Here is an 18,193-nt window from a genome sequence, read left to right as displayed (position 1 = left end):
GTTTCATCTTAGATAGAAACATTTTTCTTTGAAGCTCTGTAACTGGAAACATTTTTTGGACAAGGCAATCTCAAAACACTACATTATAACATTGTGCAAAGAATAAACACTCTGCATTTCAAAATAACTAAAAATATTAGGGCTAACCACCCCCATGACTACTGAATCAGAGGTAAAATGATTAACTGATGAGTCCAAATTACTCGAGACTTACCTAAATTAAAAAGAAAGAAAAACTTTTTATTTCAATGGCAGTATACATGGTAGGCAATAAGATTTCCATATATCTGACATGGTTTTAATATTTTTCTTACATAATGCTTCACAATTTCCACATTTTTTCAACTAGAGTCTTGGGGCGGCAGAGGTCAAATCTAGCACATTTTACTAGTGACCACATTAAAGAAAAATATAAATCCAACTGCAAAACAATGTTTCCTTTTTATCTAAGTCTATTCAAAACTTTACAGAAACCTTAATGTTGCAAGAGAAGTCACAATCCACTTATGAAAATTAGTTGTACAGTAATGTTCAACCCAAGAAAATGTTGACTGAGCTGAAGAAACTGAGATAAAACGTTTGCCAAAGGAAAGTACTATAGATAACACAAAAAATTGTTATCATAGGCATCTAAGATCATGTAATATTCCTTTAATAATAGTTCTAGTTCCTTAGGTCTTTCTATGTTAAGCCAATTTGCATCAGAGTTTAACGACAGAAAGCGCAACAATTTCTAAATTGGTGGCATATATTTCTTTAAGATTTTTTAATGTGAGGCCATTTAAAAAAACATACAAATCGCTAGATGCAAATGAAGGCAACAGAAAAATTCCACTTTTCACAACCAAAATGTAGCACAACCTTGAAAATAATTTAGCAAAGGGTGTTCTAAAAGATATGTTGCTCATCTACATTCTATTACCCAAGAGTACGTCAATTCAGAATTCTAAGTCTTTCTAAAGTATGAGATTAAAACTCATTTTCAGTGTATATGTAAATTCTGCGTTTTATCACACGGGTATGTTTCTTCAATGTTATCTTTTGAAAACAGGTCATTTAAAGAGATAACTATTTTTATTCTAAAAGTTTCATTCCACTTTGAGTTGAATACACACGAAATGTGCTCTTGATGCATGAAAATCACAGCGGATAGCAGCAAAGGTCTGGGGGGGTGTGGATGAAGGAGAATCTATTTCACATTGCGATTATTTTGTACATGACAGAAGATAATTCACACTTCTAAAACCTCAAGACTTTCCTTTCTAAAAACCAAAAATAAACTCAAGACATCCTGCTGACACTTCCCCACCCCTCAACAAATTGATTACTTTTTCATCTAAGACTGAAACAGTTGTGGCAGCAAAAGATTTCGATAGCAATGGAAGTTTGTAAACTATATTTCAATCTCTTTTTCTTGAACCCAAAGTGCAAGATACAGGGTTCTCCTAACTTTCAGTAATGCTTCTCCTGTCAATAATCCATTTTGTTTGGCAAAGCCAGTTTTTGAAATGTCTATTTAGGTATACTGACATCTAACAAAACAACACAGGTACTGTAAAGAACGCACCTGCATGAATTGTGCTACTTGATTGGTCAGTCTGACAGGGTAAATTGCAGATCCAGGCAATTTGACAGGGTAAATTGCAGATCCAACCTTGAATAACAAAAAGCTCCATTTTCAGAGTCTCTGGTTGAATGTTTAATTAGATCAGTGAACTGTCCACCCACATCTGGCTGTTCATAAAAGCAAAACCTACCATTTGAGTGCTCAATTCTACTGTGAAGTGTTTTACCGCGGGAGTGAAAGCTCGAGCTTAAAAGATAACAGTCATCAGAACTATCCTGAACAAGAAAAGAACCATCTGGAACGTTTACTAGATTCCCTTCAGCCTCTCAGTATGTGACTGGTCCCCAGTACCATCCTTATTTTGCAAGTTTCTTCAGCTCCTCCGTAAGGCTTGTCATAACCATAAGACCACTACTTTCCATTGAGTCATAAACTCTTGTAACCTCAGGAACAGAGTCAGGATCAAAATCAAATGATAGCACATACTTTCAGACACGTGGACATCTGTGCTGGTGAGTCCACTGAAGTTCCTTTGCATTTGATAATTCTGCGTTGGAGGTAGCAATGGCGAACGTGGAGGGCCATCATCGTGACTCGCTCTTGGGCTTTGCAGTGGGACGCCTGTGGTGCCAATGAACAAGCCATTCACAGACTGATCCACAAAGATCTCTGGGGAAACGACTAGGTCCTGGCCTACTTGATTGTCATTTTTGGAGAAAGAGTTCCTTCCCACTTGAGAAGGAACTGCAGAAACTTCCATAGAAGAACTGTCCCGACAATAGATAGGTGATCCTTCTAAAGGACGCATCCCTTACCTACAGGCGCAGCATACCAAATGCACTCTTGAGGCGTAAGTCCAATACCTACAGGCACATGTGTGTTGGGGTGAAGATGCAAGTCTCCATTCTGAGATTCTGAGCTCTTTAGTGAATTATTTTGTTCTTGGCACAGTTTCAGGCTGAAGGTTGTGAAAATCTTTTTCAACATCATTCCGTGCTGGACTGGGAATGGAAGAATAAACCTGGGCTTTGACTCTCACCTCCTCCATTTTGATACAGCTATCCTCCGAGTTTGTAGGTCAAGAGGCCAAGGGGTAGGACCACAGAGATGATTGCCAAGGGAAGTGGATCTTATTGGTCTTTGAGCTCTCACATCTTTAAAGACTATTGGTGCTGGGGAGAGGAAAACGTATCTTCTGGCAGAGCTCCCGGAGGGTGGGCTCCCCTTGCCTTTGAGCTTTTGTTCTGCAGAAAGCCGTCTTTTTAATGTACCCATTAGGCTTCACTCTTTGATCTATTTTTTCCACCTTTTTCATCTTCACTGTTGATATCACAGCGGGCCATATATCCTTACCACAGCAGCTACCAACTAAGGAATCATGTTTTCCAAACTCACTGGCTAGTGATGGTGGTTGTACTACCATGAAATCAGTTTCTCTACTTTTATTCGGGTTCAGAGATTTCAGGAAGGTTTAGGACTAATTTTCTTCGTTATGACTGGTTACCTAATTCAGGAGGATCAATCTCTGGAATATTATTCCCAAACATCTGGAGGGCCTGCGGGGCTACATCTCTGTCTTTTTCCAGCTTCCTTGAGCCTTTGGAGCCATTTTCCAGCGGCCGCGGCGGCGGGGCGGCGGCCGGAGCGTGCGCCTCCCTCCCCCGCCCAGCGCGGGCGCGGCCGCTGCGAAATGTGTGCTGTTTTCCGCCGCTCAATTTGTGAGAATTTGTTACGCAGTAGCAGAAAAGGAATACACCATTAGTGGTGTTATTAGGGTGGCAAAGTTTGGAATTGGGGTTGAAGGAGTGGCTGATTTATTTCAGATGATTCTGAATTTAGAATTGCTGCACATAAAAGGGAGGAAAAAAAATAACCAGAAATCAGCGTTAAAAAGAACACACAAAAGCGCCTCCTTCGATGATGCTCAAGTCAGGCCTTCTTTGTCACCGTCCTCCAGCCTGAAGTGACTGTTCCCTCCCCAGATATTTAAAGACAGTAATGTATTTCATCACCTAAATAATACTCTCCTGTTTTATGCTCCGGTGGCTTTTTGTGTCTACCTAACCGGGCTTCAGGTTCCTGGAGGGCAAAGATCTTGTCTTAGTGACTTTTGTGTCCCCCACAGCGTCTTGCACATAGAGACTCTAGTAAATGTTACTTGATTGGCCAAAAAAGGTGTGTTTGTCTGATGAGGAAGTCCTTCAAACCAAATCTTTCTGGAAGGTACCTGGAGGGGGTTCTTGAGATTCCAACAGGGGTTTTTCTTTATTGAACCACTGTGAGCCCCACCATCCATCTTTCCACAGCAGCAAACTATGTCATAACGTCCTCTGACACTTGTCTCAGGATAAGGAAGCTCAGACCACAAGTATTGATGGGCCAAATAGCCTGCCTGACTGGGAACATGACCTGGCATCTAACAACAAAAAGAGTTTTAGTTAATTAGCTAGCATCTGCTAATCAGTAAGGCCTAAACATCTGCCAGTGGAATCTGAGAAGTCTGTTCTAAAAGTTGAAAAGCTGAGTTTATTCACTACAGATGGGGCACTTGGGGGGGGGGGTTGGGGGGGGGGGAGAGGTGGATGAGTTTACCAGTTAATTCAAATTAAGAGAAGAGGTTAGTGCCCAATTTCCAGGAGAGTTTGTAGAGTGAACTTCTTTTCACTGCATGTGACTCTTCATTATGAATGTGATTGAAGACATTATCAGTATCATGAGTTTTCTCTGTGCTCATATCCCTAATTAACAGTTTGTGAACTGTCTCAAAGAAATTGAAGCTGAACTTGAGGACTTAGGTGCTTTCTTTTTTTAATGTAGTGAAATGGCTAGGTAGTAGAAATGTTTTGAAGAAATTCACTGACTCGTTTTCTTAGATCAAGGACTTTCTGAAATGAAAAGGCTCTGAGAGATCCAACTTGTTGCCTCCATTGGTTTATAATAATTTCTTGCTGATGTGGCAAGCTACCTTAAACCTTTTTTGGAATAAGAGATGAGATATAAATTAATACCAATGTGACAAAATGTCTGAACAGTGGATTTGAAACTGCAGGAGGATCCTAAGAGCTAATTTGTTCAAGGAAGTGGAGGCGATTCAGACTCCATCTAGATATGGGGTTTAGGTAGATGGGAAGTGAATTCATTTATATCATTGCTGAACTGCCTTGAGCTAAACGAAATCACCGATTGTGACGATTTGCAAAGCTAGGTGGTGGAAATGGTGTCACAACTCAGAAGAGAGTCATGGATTCTGACGAATATGAATCATCTTTAATATCTTTATGGCTGTCTTTGGGGTGCAAACTCTCAGCGTGTTCCTGAGTTATGAAGCATTTGCCCTAATAGTGTGAGCAGAACTATCCTGAATACCAAAACGATTTTGAAATTTCGGGCTATATAGCCAAACTCTGAGATGTTTGGGTTCACTTGGCTCTGTGAAAGTATCAGTCTTTTTCATTAAAGTGCTTAAACCAATGGCTGGAGTCAGAATTAAGACGTGTTCAAATTGGAACCCGCCCCTATCGTTTTGACCCACAGTTCGGTCTTTGAAATGCAACCGTTTAAATTTACTTGCTCCAAGTTGATCTCTTAACCTTGCAACTATCCATTTTTGTACGAATAAAGTTGATTAAACTTTTTTAGATGCCTCTGGCATGTATGTCAAAATCTGCATTATTGGCTAGGTAATAGACTCTACGACTTGGACAAAAACGCATCCCTCCTGTCTATGGCTTTCTTTTTAACCTGCCTCTTCTAACTGCTAAACAACTTGGACGCTCCTGCCCCAGACAGTGCCCCAACCGCGAGTCAGGTTGACAGGGTTGCTCGCATGCGCTTTCGGCACAATCCGGTTTGTCGCAATGGGCCCTGCGCGGAAAGTTACATAAGACCCAGGGCCTTGGCGTGTCGTCGTCTTGTTGGGAGCACCGGCTGCCGCGACACTTCCGCGCTGGTACTTGATTGTAACAGAAAGTAGTTCCGGCCCGTGTTGTTTCGGCCGAGGAGCCACCGCCGCCATTTCAAGACCGTGAGAGGTAGGTGGCCAACCAGAGTTCCTCCGGGTTGAAGCCTGGAACTGCCGCCGCCGCTTAAGCCTGCCAACGCACCGGTACGGCTGCTGCCCTCCTTGTCCTACCTCTAGAAACATTCTTGCCAGTAGTGGCGGCAACAGGACTCAATTACCCCCTTCGTGTTTTCCCTTAAGAAGCTCCAGATGGCGTCTTCTGTGGGCAACGTGGCCGACAGCACAGGTACCGGTGTCCGTTCCACCTTGGCAGACGCCGCGCTGGGGTCTCGCGCCGTCCTCCCTCCCTCCCTTCTGGCCATCCCCATTACATCGGTGGCATTGCGGAGCTTGTCGTCGTCCCCGGCCTCTGGTCGGCTTTTCCGCTGTCGTCCGTTTTCCAGATCTTTCCCCTCTCTTGCTTGCTTTTTGCTTCCCCTCTTGCTTTTGAGTCGCATGCATTCTCCAGCTGCCTGCTCTCGGGACGTTTCTCCCACATGTGCGCGCCCAGACTGTCTCGGCATGGACCGCGCGGAGTCCCTGCGCTTCCACTCCTTCGCGACCGTTTGCCCCCCTAATTCGGCTCACCGCCCCCTCTCCCGCCACTGCCCCCCATCCCCGCTCTCCGGGGCCGCTCGGGTCCTTCGCTGTCAGTCCAGGGCAGGGTGCCATTCCGATGGAGTCATCCCCTCCCTCTGCATCAGCCAGGGCCGAGCAGGGCTCCTCGAGGGGCGGTAGGTAGCCCCGAGGAGACGGGCTCTGGGGCAGCGCCTTTCGGGTGTTCTTCGCTTGAGCGGCCCCGGTTCCGATCGGAAATTTCCAGGGGTTCCCTTGGCCATCGCCTGGTTCCACCCGCTGCCCCCAGCCTGGATTTCCCACTCCGTCCTCCCTCCCCTCCCGGGGAACCACACCCTTTCCTTCGCGAGGTTGCCAGCCCTGCGGGCCACTTCCTCTCGTCGGGGAGCAGCCACCCTGGTGCTCGGTGCTTTGGCGTTGACCACCCTGCCCGCCGAAGTCTCGCTTTGTGTTACTTCTCCCTGTGTTCCTCCGCCGCCGCCTCTGGGTCTCCCATCCCCATTCTTTAGCTCAGTAGCTCTTTATTCATAGGGTGTGTATTTTTTTAAGTTTTCATCCCTGCTTGAAGAGTTTGTAAAGCAACTGGAGTGTAGCTGCACAAGTGCAAGGCGGTTGCCCTTTTAGACAATTCAGTCGAGAGCATTTGGTACTAAAAATAAGGAAACCAAATTATAGGGGCGTCCTTCAGCTGCCTTTCCATATTGAGGCTATGGGGGGGGGGGCGGATTGGGCTGCGGTTCTAAGGTTTTCCACGAGGTTATTTTTTTGTTGTCGTTGTTTCTCAGTTGGGATGTGTCAAAGGTTTTGTTTATTGCTTTTGGACATTGTGCAGTGAGTAATAGGTGAATCTTCAGTCGTATCTTAGCCATGATTGTAGATTGTGGGATTAATAATTAGTCAGTGTTCCCCTCCTGCCCGCCCGGGGATTTTTAAAGATTTAAGATTCTGTACTAGCTTGCCCTTTTCTGTGTGTGTTATTTTATTTGAGGAAGTTGTCATTTCAAGTGTTAAAATAGCAGATAAGCGGCTTTGAAAAGTTGATGAAATGTGTTAAAATAAGGGGCTAGGAAGTTCTAGAGACTTGTCTAAAATGTAATTTTCTAGTTTCTATTAGAGATACAACCCCTCCCAGATTTGGACGCCAGTCTCTTTGCTCTCGTGTTAGTGGTCAGCTGTGTGTTCTGTCAGGAAATTTGCTTTCCTGAGCATACAGATCACTCACCAGCTCTAATGATTGGGGACCCAGGCTCAAATTTGAGCTTGTCACTGTGACCTAGGTAGGATTTAAGTAATTTGTACATGGTTTTTCATTGCAACTGTCTAGAGAAAGTGCTATGGCCAAGTTCCCAGTAATGTTTCATTTAAGTATTTAATTGAGAGTTTGTTGTTGTTTTTCCCCCTCTCACCTCTACCTATATCCTTTATGTATCTGAATTAAGTCACTTACACACAGCATAGTGCTTTCATCTATTATTCATTCTGTTGCACTTTATCAAATGGTTTTGTATTTTAGCGTTTTCCCACTCTTAAAGAAGTCATTGCAGTTGTAGGTAACTGCTTGGTTTATGTAGGGTTGTGTGCGATGTCTCAATCCTTCAGACAGTATCAGTGCTCTTTGGAAAATGCTAGTGTTAAATCATCGTGGGTGGGTTTTAGGTAATTTGGTCTCATTGTGAGTTTGGGATGATAGGGGAGCTATATAATCTTAGGTCTTTATTTAAAATGTTTGACCCCTTTAAGTATTTTGGCTCTTGACGGATGCATTCATCTTGTTTGTCAGCTATTTTAAAAATAGCACCTTGACTTTTAGTTCTTTTTTAACCCCATGCTTGTGTCTAGTGTTGCCCTTAATTTAATTTTAAAAACTGAAGTTGTGAAATCTACAAAAACAGCAATATAATTTTAAGAGTTAAAAACACATGGTGTACCAGGTTAAGAGATATATTGTTGCCAGTACCCCACCCCGCACAAATCCAACCTAAACCATGGGACAGACTATTAAATTTCCCAGTAGGTTATTTGTGACCTTGCAAATCACATGTTTTATATTTTGTTTCTTTATGTTAACTAAGGTATACAGAATGATGTTTCAGTGAATCTTTAGATGCTACCTCTGGATTTATAATTTGAAAGTACAAAGTATTTTTGGTCATAAAATGTAATCTCATTGGAAGTAAATATTTCTACCTAGTCTGGGAAAGTAAGTTAATGGGTGAATTTTAAAAAATGCCAATTCTGCATCTGATGTTAACTTGGGGGTATAAATAATGCGCAGAACACTCTAGTGCTTTACATAGTTTCAAGCGTTTTCATCTTTAAGTTTAATATACCATATTTTTACATTTTTTTGTTTGCATTTCTAACTTTTTGTTTTCCCCCCTCCTTCCCTCAAATGTTTTGATGATTCTCCAGAACCAACGAAACGTATGCTTTCCTTCCAAGGGTTAGCTGAGTTGGCACATCGAGAATATCAGGCAGGAGATTTTGAGGCAGCTGAGAGACACTGCATGCAGCTTTGGCGACAAGAGCCAGACAATACTGGTGTGCTTTTATTACTTTCATCTATACACTTCCAGTGTCGAAGGCTGGACAGGTAGGAGATGTGGGGGTACCTGCTGGTGATTGCTGCCTCTGGGTGCTGAGCTTGAAAAATGATACTTGAATATTTGAGCTTGAAATGTTTCCAGTACTGGTTTCATCCGAGCCACCGACGCACATCTTCTTTCTTGCCCATTTGTGACATGCCCAGCTGCCAATTTTTCTCCTTCCTTTTGTGGTGGTGGTGGTTAGATTATCAGCATGACTAGGGACTTTTTCTAGATTTTTCCACCTATAGCTGCTGTTTTCCTAACTCTGTTCAGGTAATAAATTATTCTTAGTATACATCTGAGCATCTAGTCTCACCTTTGTAAGACATATCAGCTCGAGGGAAGGAAGTGCGCAGAAACGATGGTGTATATGTTGTGGTAGGAAGTACATATGTGGTTCAAGTTGCAAATGCTATCATTAAGTTGTTAAGATATGCTGCTTTTATCTCAGCAGTTGAATTAATTGAAAGGGAAGAATCGGTGTTCTTGTCCCTTGAATGTCATTCTGGCTTATTTAGACATTTAAAGATGTGCATATCAACAAATGGATCATGAGACTCATGCACATAGCGTTTTCGGTCTTGATCTTAATAATCATAGCTTACAATGTGACAGTTTGGTAATAAGACTCTAGTAAGGATTTTATCTCATAAGAAAAAAGAGTGTTCCAGTTTGAAATCTGAAATACTTCCACTTTTGAAAAACTTTGATTTCCAAAATTTTTCCTACTATGCACTAGTTAAAAGATAATGTATAGTTATATAATTAGCAGTAGCACAGGATCTTCAGAAACTGTTTGAGCTGCGTATGGGCCATATCTTCTTTCTGTAACATGCATACCCATGCATCAACACTTTTCGCCTTTTCCAGATCTGCTCACTTTAGCACTCTGGCAATTAAACAGAATCCCCTTCTGGCAGAAGCCTATTCGAATTTGGGGAATGTGTACAAGGAAAGAGGGCAGTTACAGGAAGCAATTGAGCATTACCGGCATGCATTGCGTCTCAAACCAGATTTCATCGATGGTTATATTAACCTGGCAGCCGCGTTGGTAGCAGCAGGTGACATGGAAGGGGCAGTCCAAGCTTACGTCTCTGCTCTTCAGTACAATCCTGTGAGTAAAATTTTAATGGTTATTTTCCCTTCACAAAAGCCCAGAAACATAGTTTGATGCTTCAGACGCTAAAATAGGTTTTTGCATGGAATAAAGTCAAGAGTTTAGAAATGTTTGTCTACTTAAGATAGTGCCTTAACCAGATCTCCATTATGTTTTAAAAAATTCGTTTTATCTAACAAGTTATATTAGAAAACATAAAAATTATCCTTATGGGAAGAAACTCGACATTTGTTGTTATAATGCTTGTAAAAGTACAGAACAGATGATTGTTAGGGCTGTTGTGATTAAATTTGGAGAAATTCTGATTGGTGTTTGCAATAGTTAATTGATTTTTAATGAATAGTGAATAAAGGGCCTTAATCTGTAATATAAAATAGCTCAAACGAGATGCCAGTGTATGGATCAGTGACAGGGAAACTAGACTGCAAAATTTGTTCCTCAATATCCTATTCTCTTTTCTTTCAACATAATTAGAAGTGAGAGAATTGAAGTGATAGTACCCACGCCAACGTTTTGATTAGTTCTTAAAATTTTTTTGTCTAAATTGCCAGTGTTTTCTGAGGAACAGGTGAGGCCCAGCTGGCAGACATAAAGTTCACACTGTGTTAGGGTCTCTGAAAGGTACACAAAAAAAGTAAGACTTGCCCTAAGAACTTTTGATGTAGTTAGGGAAAGAAGATAGATAAAAACTTAAGAGGTAAGTGATAAAGAGAGAGATTGTAGGAATCCAGAAAAAATTTAAGAATACATTTCCAAGCTGTGTCGTCAACATTTAGTTTTGCAACAACCCTGGAATTGGTTAATAAGTAACTCCTATAGCTACTGTTTATTCAAAGTCTACTATGTGCCCAGATACTTTGCCAGTCAAGCTTCAGACATTGGCTTTAATGCTCACAGTGATCCTTCAAAGTAGATGGGATTATTTCCAGTTTTACCAATTAAAAAAAACAGACTCCAGGCTTCTTTAACTTTCTTGGGATCACACAGCTAGTAACGGTGAAGTGGATAGTAAGAGCTGAGCCTGAATCTTGAAAGCAAACAGTGAGGAGAGAAGAAATAAGAGATAAAAGGGAATGATATGCCCAGAGGGCATCCACCCCTTAAGGTGGCCCTCAAGCACAGTTTGAAAACCATTGATCATGTTCTGCTGTCCCTTAATCCCTGTTTTACAGGTTAGGAGATTGAAGCTTAATTTAGTAGTTTGCAGAAAGATCTGAAATCACTTTTTATTGCAACATCTATTAATCATTATTTTTTCAGTTAATTTTGAGGTTTAAAATTTTTTATTTTTTTCGTTCATCGCTTTTTGTATAGATACAATGAAAAGTTTACCAGCTACCCTTCTTGGAGAGGTAGCCAATGAAACTAATTTCTTATGTATCCTTTTAGAGATAGTCAACGCATATATATGTAAATTTGAGTGACTTTTTGTAATTTTTGTTGCGGTACTCTCTAGCTAGTTACCCAATAGAAGTTTTAGGGGACCCTCTATTTGCTGTCACTGGGGCTTGGACTCTGTTCTTGCCAAGGCTCAGGGCTCACTTGTGCACCTAAATTGTCATAGTAAGTTCTTTCCCTTCATTAATCAAGGTTGGTTCCACCCTTCACTTGTTGATTGAATATAAACTCACTTGTCTCCTCTTAACACAGCAGTGGCCCCTAATGTTTTTTTTTAATTTATTTTTTTCTTTTTTGAGGAAGATTAGCCCTGAGCTAACTACTGCCAATCCTCCTCTTTTTGCTGAGGAAGACTGGCCCTGAGCTAACATCCATGCCCATCTTCCTCTACTTTATATGTGGGACGCCTGCCACGGCGTGGCTTTTGCCAAGCAGTGCCATGTCCGCACCTGGGATCCGAACCAGCGAACCCCGGGCCACTGAAAAACAGAATGTGGGAACTTAACTGCTGCGCCACCAGGCCGGCCCCCCCGCCCCTAATGTTTTGTACTTTGATCCCTTGACTCGGGTTGCCAGTTGCCTGCATTTGTAGCAGAGCAGTCATTGCTGCTGACAGTAGTCATGCTCCGCATAATGACATTTCTGTCAGTGATCGACCACATATATGACAGTGGTCCCATAAGATTAGTACCATATAGCTAGGTGTGTAGTAGGGTATACCATCTAGGTTTGTGCAAGTACAGTCTGTGCTGCTCGCGCAATGATGAAATCACCTAATGATACATTTCTCATTGTATCCCTGTCGATAAGCGACGGCGTGACTGTACCAAACTGTAGGAGTATGATGAGAAGGGAAAACTAAAGTGGGAGATAGAACTATGCTTTTCAATATTTAACATGTTAACAGGAAGCGTATCATTGTGCCCTACCAAAGAAGTAAGATAGTACTCAAATAAATCATGAAACTACCCCTTGAAGGCATTGAACAGCTGTACATTCCCATCTGGTTCTGTATTTCTCCTAGTGGAAGGTGCTGCTTTATTTCTGTGTCTTTACCGGCGACAGTGAAAAAAGGATTGTGCAAACTGACTTGATTTCACCTAAATCTACCATGGTGATCGTATTTTAATTTATTTCAGGATATTTGGTCTTAACTAGATTCAAGCTTACCGTCAAATGTGTTTGTCAATTCTGACAGAATCTTGTCTGTTCCTAAATGGTGCTTTTTTTGGCAGTGCGTTGTTGGCCTGAATCATAGATGTATTTGACATTCTATGGAAAATAGTTAAAGAAACTCAGATTATTTTGGTTTTGCAGCAGTAAAATGTTAAGGTAACATTCTTGATAACCTGTTTTCAGCAGTGTTTATCTTTTTAAGTTAAACAAAATGTCAATTTAGAAGTTATTCTGTGACTTGATTACACAGAGCTGTTTCATATTTTTATAGTCTGAATTGTCTTCTGTAATGTTGGGTGATTTAATAATTTGACTAAAATTTTAGTCCATTGTATTTGAAGGTGCTTATTGTAACTAGTAATCTTTCACATGATGGCTCACTAAGAGTTGCCCATGCCTGGCAATCCCTTTTATGAATTATGCATAAAATTGTCCTTTTTAAGATGGCTATAACCCTGAGTTGCTCTAAGGAACTCTCTTTCTGAGTCTTTTTTTTCTTTTTTTTGGCTGAGGAAGATTAGCCCTGAGCCAACATCTGTGCCAATCTTCCTCCACTTTATGTGTGGGTCACTGCCACAGCATGGCTGATGAGTGGTGTAGGTCTGCACCTGGGATCTGAACCAGTAAACCTTGGCCGCTGAAGTGGAACGTGCCAAACTTAATGACTACGCCACTACACCATGGGGCTGGCCCCTTTTTCGGAGTCTTATAAGTTGTTGAACCATTGCTTCTGCTTTGATTGTGGATGCATAACACTGAGAGCTACTGGCATCCTGACCATTGCGTGTTACTGTCATGTTGTGTGTTACTGTTATGAACCTCACTTATACAGCTAAACTATAGAAAACCGTACATATATTTCTATTCCTCTCTTCTCTGCTTTTTGTTGTTTACTATGCAAATGTCACATTTAAATATTTGAGTGCTTATTGTATGTACAATGCTTTGTTAGGAATTGGGGAGATGTGTTGGGGGGGGGTGAAATGTTGTGGATTATAGTATGAGACAGGACCTGACCCATAAAGGAAGAAAGGTGTAAGCTCCTCGGATGATTATTGTTAGAGCGTATTAGTCAGAAGGTTTTTTGAGTGAGTGCTTATAACCTAAGCATTCTCTAGAAAGGTAAATAGCAAGTAGATTTCTTGGCTGAAGTGGTGAGTCAAGTAGTAACAAGAAGTGAGTGTAGTAGAGAAGAGTCAGTTGGAAGATTTGGAAAGAATAGAGAGGCTGAGGAGTTTGAATTTAATTTGAGAGGCAATTGAGAACTACTGTAGGTTTTTATCAACCTGATTTTATTTCTTGTGTATGTAGATGTTGTGGGTGGGGGTGGGGGTAGGGGGCCTCTAGGAGGAAAGGCAGGAAATAGATGCTATGTTAGGAGCGCTAGTTATTCAGGAAATTCTTACTCATTTCCATCTCCTTACCTTTATTCATACTATTTTCCCTTGTCTACAGGACCCTCCTCCTTTGTCTGTTAAAGCCCTACTCATCCTTTAATACCCAGCATAAATTTCCCCTTTGAATTCACTTGCTTCTCTAAAGTTCTTTACCACCATGTGGGCATTTAATATGTATGTGTCTTGTCTCTCCACGTAGATTGTAAGCCCCTTGAGGATGACGATTCTGTTAACTTCTTTTCTCTGCAGTTCCAGGCATATTATTGAATTGAATAAAGGTTTGCATAGAAGATAATTAACCTGGGAATGAGTAGAATGGGCTAGGTTTGAGAAATGTGTTTCTCTTAGCAAATATTGTTTTGATTTGACGAATAAAGGAGAATTGATGTCTTAGGTTTTGAACTTTTGGGAGAATAGTGATATCCTTGAATTTCTTAGAAATTAGCTGTTGATGGAGAAGTTTGGATTCCCAAGTGGGAGAATTGGATTTCATTATTATATTTAATATGGTATGTTTTAGCTTTTTCTAAAACTGCCTTCTTGATTATCTTATAGTGATCTTGAAGGTAATCTATTTTCAACTGTAGGCGTTGTGTTAACTTGATTTAGTATGCTGTAATGGATCCAGATGATACAACCAGAGATAGATAGATACACTGTTAGGACTTGGATGGCATTCATCCAAGAGTTTGTAGAAACTAGAGGGTAAAATTTTGCAGCAGTTGGCTAAATTGTATAGCCCATTAGGGTCATTGTTGGAGAATTATTGCAAGACTTTGATTATTATGGCTCAGAAAAGGCATAGGACTTGGTAAAAGTCCAAAGATGTATAACCACAACAATCAGGTGTAGAAGGAGCTTGTAAGGAGCAGATTGGATTGTTCAGTCGTCGTCTGCCAAAACAGATGGGTAACTCTTAAAGTTTAGGGGAAAAAATCATACAAAGTAGATAGCAAGATTATAAAGGTCATTACTTTTGAGAGAATAAATATGATTAAAAAGTGCTTAGACTCATTAGAGGAGGGGAAGTCTGTACTAAGGTTAATGTTACCTATGATGTATTGAGGATTAGCATTAACCTTTTGTGCTTGAAGTCGCGGGAGACAACCATTCTCTCCCAAAACACCCAGTCATTGCTCGATGGACAGACAGACAGGGTCGATCATGGAACTGACCCAGTATGGCCAACCATGAGGGTGTTCTGTGGTAGTCTGTTCTTTGCTGGATGACTTGTTTCACCTGATGGATGTTAATATACAACCACAAAAGATGTTCATCAGTAAAATTAATTTCTTGACTTTGCAAACCATAATACAGTTTCACATAGAATAATATATATGATGATACTTTGGCACAGTTGATAAAATTTCACTTTCTAGGACTTAATTTAAGGCTCCTCCACTCATGGAACAGTTTAGAATGATAAACCTACTCTCTGTTGCCATTGTTTTTACTTGTTGACTGATAGATTTGACTGACACAGGCAAACAAGGACAAGTACAAATTTAAACTCACTGGTCTGACGTGTCTTTCATACCGATGAACGGACTGGTGAGCCAGAGGACTCGCAGCACAGTCGTGCTGCTAATAAAAAGCAGAGTCAACTGCTTTTCATTATTCATCCAATCAACTCTAATAGCACTTAATACTAATGAGTAATGAGGTGCCAGGATTGAAGCTTTGGTTGGATGGTAATCCTTCTAATAGTGAAATGAAGTCAAGGTTTCTAAATATGCCTGACAGCCCAAGGATAGCTTTGCTGAGAGCTAATCATGGCTTAAATACTTTTTTCCTCCATGGAAAATTTTTGGCCCTTGATATACAGGAGTGATTCATCATAACCTTGAACAAACGTTTGATGCTTTTTTAAAAAACAATGGCTGACGTTTGGGGACAGGAGAAGCCATAGTAAGGCCCATAGTCTTTTATCTGAAACTGGTGGGATGAGATGAGTTTCAAAATTCAGAATTTTTAGGATTTTAAAGATGATAATACTGTATATAAAACTCCCAGGTGGGTCTGAAGCAGCACCTTCTAGTAAAACACATTTATATTTCTAAGCTATGAGTATTCCAAGATATGAGTATTCACACTTAAGTATTCACAATAAATTCTATAAATAGCTTTGTGCCAGTTCAGGTCAGCTTTAATCATCAAATGAGGTTTTGTAACTTTTTGGAATTTGAAATTGTGGATGAGGGATTGTAGTTTTATACTTAAATTTGTCAAGCACTATCTTTAGTTGACAGAATAAAATGACAGGGAGCTAGATACATCAAAGTAATTTCAAGATATTTTTGGTCAAAAAAGCAGAGTATAATTAATAACAGAGTATCTCTGGGTTTCTAGGATTTGTACTGTGTTCGCAGTGACCTGGGGAACCTGCTCAAAGCCCTGGGTCGCTTGGAAGAAGCCAAGGTAGGTTTTTGATAGAACACATTTAAACATCAGTGTTATGAAAACTTGTACTTTTTGCCAAGTCTTCAACTCTTCATTGAGCTGTCTTCACAAAACAGTCCTATGAAACTGAGGAAAACTGACGGCATGAATCGCCTCAGACTAGAGCAGGGCCAGGCTTTGGCATATCTGTTCTAAATCTGGGGCTAAAGCAAGAACCTGAACATTTTGGAGCCTTTCTGCTGAGCTAGATCATCTTTATAACAATGGGCTCCGTCATGATCTTATGTGGGAATAAATAACATTCCTTCAAATCTGAGGCTTGCCTGCTGATGACAAGCAGAGCGCCTGTGATTTGGCTCAAGACTCCTGTATGATGCAGGTGCCATTGAAAATGCTGCTCTTCTAAGTCCTTTGTGGCTTGTAAGTGGAGAAGAATTTCATCCAAATGTTACCCTGTAATACTGGCATTTAAAATTCTTATTTAACCTTCCTCCCTTCATCTTCCTCACCCTTTTTACAGTGGAAGAAAGGCTGTTAAAATGATTGTAAATTAATAATTGGAACATCCTGCCCCTTCTTGTCCCCACTCCCTCCCCCAAGTTCCTTTTTCCTCTTCTCCAATCCTAGTTGTCTACCTTCTTTTCTTCCTTACTTCCTTCTTTTATTCCTCCCCATCCTACTTCCTTTAAAAAAAAAAGTCAGAAGATCAAAGCTGGTTTGTTTGGGAAATGGACTGATCGAAAGAAAACTTGCCAAAGTGGAAAGGTGGCTTTTAGCATTCTGTGTTTCCAAATAATGAATTTGACCACCAGGTTGGGTTATTAAAGCTTTTGGTATAATTTTAAATTAAATTTATAAATGACATTGTCTTGTTACAAGCCACCTTACGCAACCGCGCTGCAGGGGTGAGGAGTGGGGAGAAACCAGAATGCTTCTGAAACTCCCACCTGTTGCTCTGAGCCCCACGCGCATGCTAATGCGTGGAGTGTATGCGCAGCGTAGCTGTCTGTTTGCTTCATCCAGGGAGGGAGAAGGCTTTTCAGCACCATCTAATGTTAAAAGGCACTAGTTTTAAGTGCGTAGCCCATAAATTCTGCTGACACTTTGGATTAACCTTATGTAGGTTTCCAGCTAATGAATTGTAATTTATTTCAATCTTAGCTGATAAATCTAATTGGTAATTTATAGAACAAATATTTGATAAGCTCCTATTAATTGTCACCCCACCAAGCGGACAGCTAACATGAATTGCACTTCACTGCAGCTTTAGAGATCGGTTTAGGCTGAGACATTGCGCCTGCCTTAGGTTGCTGACTTCTTTATTTCAGAGCTCTGGAGACACCTAGTTTGAAAAATGTTATTCTGTTTTTGTGAGAACTTAGTGAACAAGAAAATACTCTTGAGTGAAATGCAATGTATTTCTTTTGTAATCAGTGCATTTGAAAATTCAAGCCAGCATATTCCTAGTCGATGGAAGCAAAATTAAGTTGTCTTTGTAGAAAATGAAGAGCCTTTCTTCCAGCAAAAATCCCTGCTGTATGCAATAGCCCTGATTAACCCTCTCCCTTCTGCATGTTTCCCATGTTACAGACTTGAGACTGTCCTCATTCCCATATGTAATAGACATCCAAAGAATTTCAATTGCTTTGTTGAACTTTTACTAATGATCTTGTTTTTATTTTCTCTCTTGTTTTTGGTTTTTCACCATTGATATTGTATTTAGAAGGTTTCAGGTGGGTGAAACCTCCTATTCCATGCGTAAGGTGCCTCGCTGAAGGGAGCTCGAGGCCTGGATCTAGGGCAGACACACACCTCCTCCTCTTCCAGCAAGGAACGCACCGAAAAGTCACATGATGAGAAATATGGTAACGGGTTTGTAACTGCCACAGCAAAACAATTTGCCTCCATGCCTGAATCTTCTGTCTTGTGGCTTCAGAAACAGCTTAAAATAATTTTATTTACAAGCAAGTTATG

The 18,193-nt window shown here is 40.8% G+C and overlaps 1 protein-coding gene and 1 pseudogene across 5 annotated transcripts in view; one reads left to right on the top strand and one right to left on the bottom strand.

Moving 5' to 3' along the window:
- Positions 1-1,452: 1,452 nt before the first annotated feature.
- On the bottom strand, positions 1,453-3,038 carry LOC124245471 (suppressor of cytokine signaling 6-like; annotated as a pseudogene).
- Positions 3,039-5,501: 2,463 nt separating this feature from the next.
- OGT (O-linked N-acetylglucosamine (GlcNAc) transferase) overlaps positions 5,502-18,193 on the top strand; it is a 32,782-nt gene continuing 20,090 nt past the window's right edge. Inside the window, exons 1-5 of one of the 5 annotated variants that reach the window (XM_046672660.1) lie at positions 5,606-5,672; positions 5,769-5,814; positions 8,556-8,736; positions 9,602-9,845; positions 16,169-16,237. In XM_046672660.1, the coding sequence (XP_046528616.1) occupies positions 5,778-5,814; positions 8,556-8,736; positions 9,602-9,845; positions 16,169-16,237 (531 nt within the window). In that variant the 5' untranslated portion in view covers positions 5,606-5,672; positions 5,769-5,777. The other 4 variants (XM_046672662.1, XM_046672661.1, XM_046672658.1 and 1 more) reach the window with 4 other exon arrangements.

This window comes from Equus quagga, chromosome 10 (assembly GCF_021613505.1).
Source record: "Equus quagga isolate Etosha38 chromosome 10, UCLA_HA_Equagga_1.0, whole genome shotgun sequence".
NCBI classification, from domain to species: Eukaryota; Metazoa; Chordata; class Mammalia; order Perissodactyla; family Equidae; genus Equus; species Equus quagga.
This window is presented reverse-complemented; position numbering and strand designations above follow the sequence as displayed.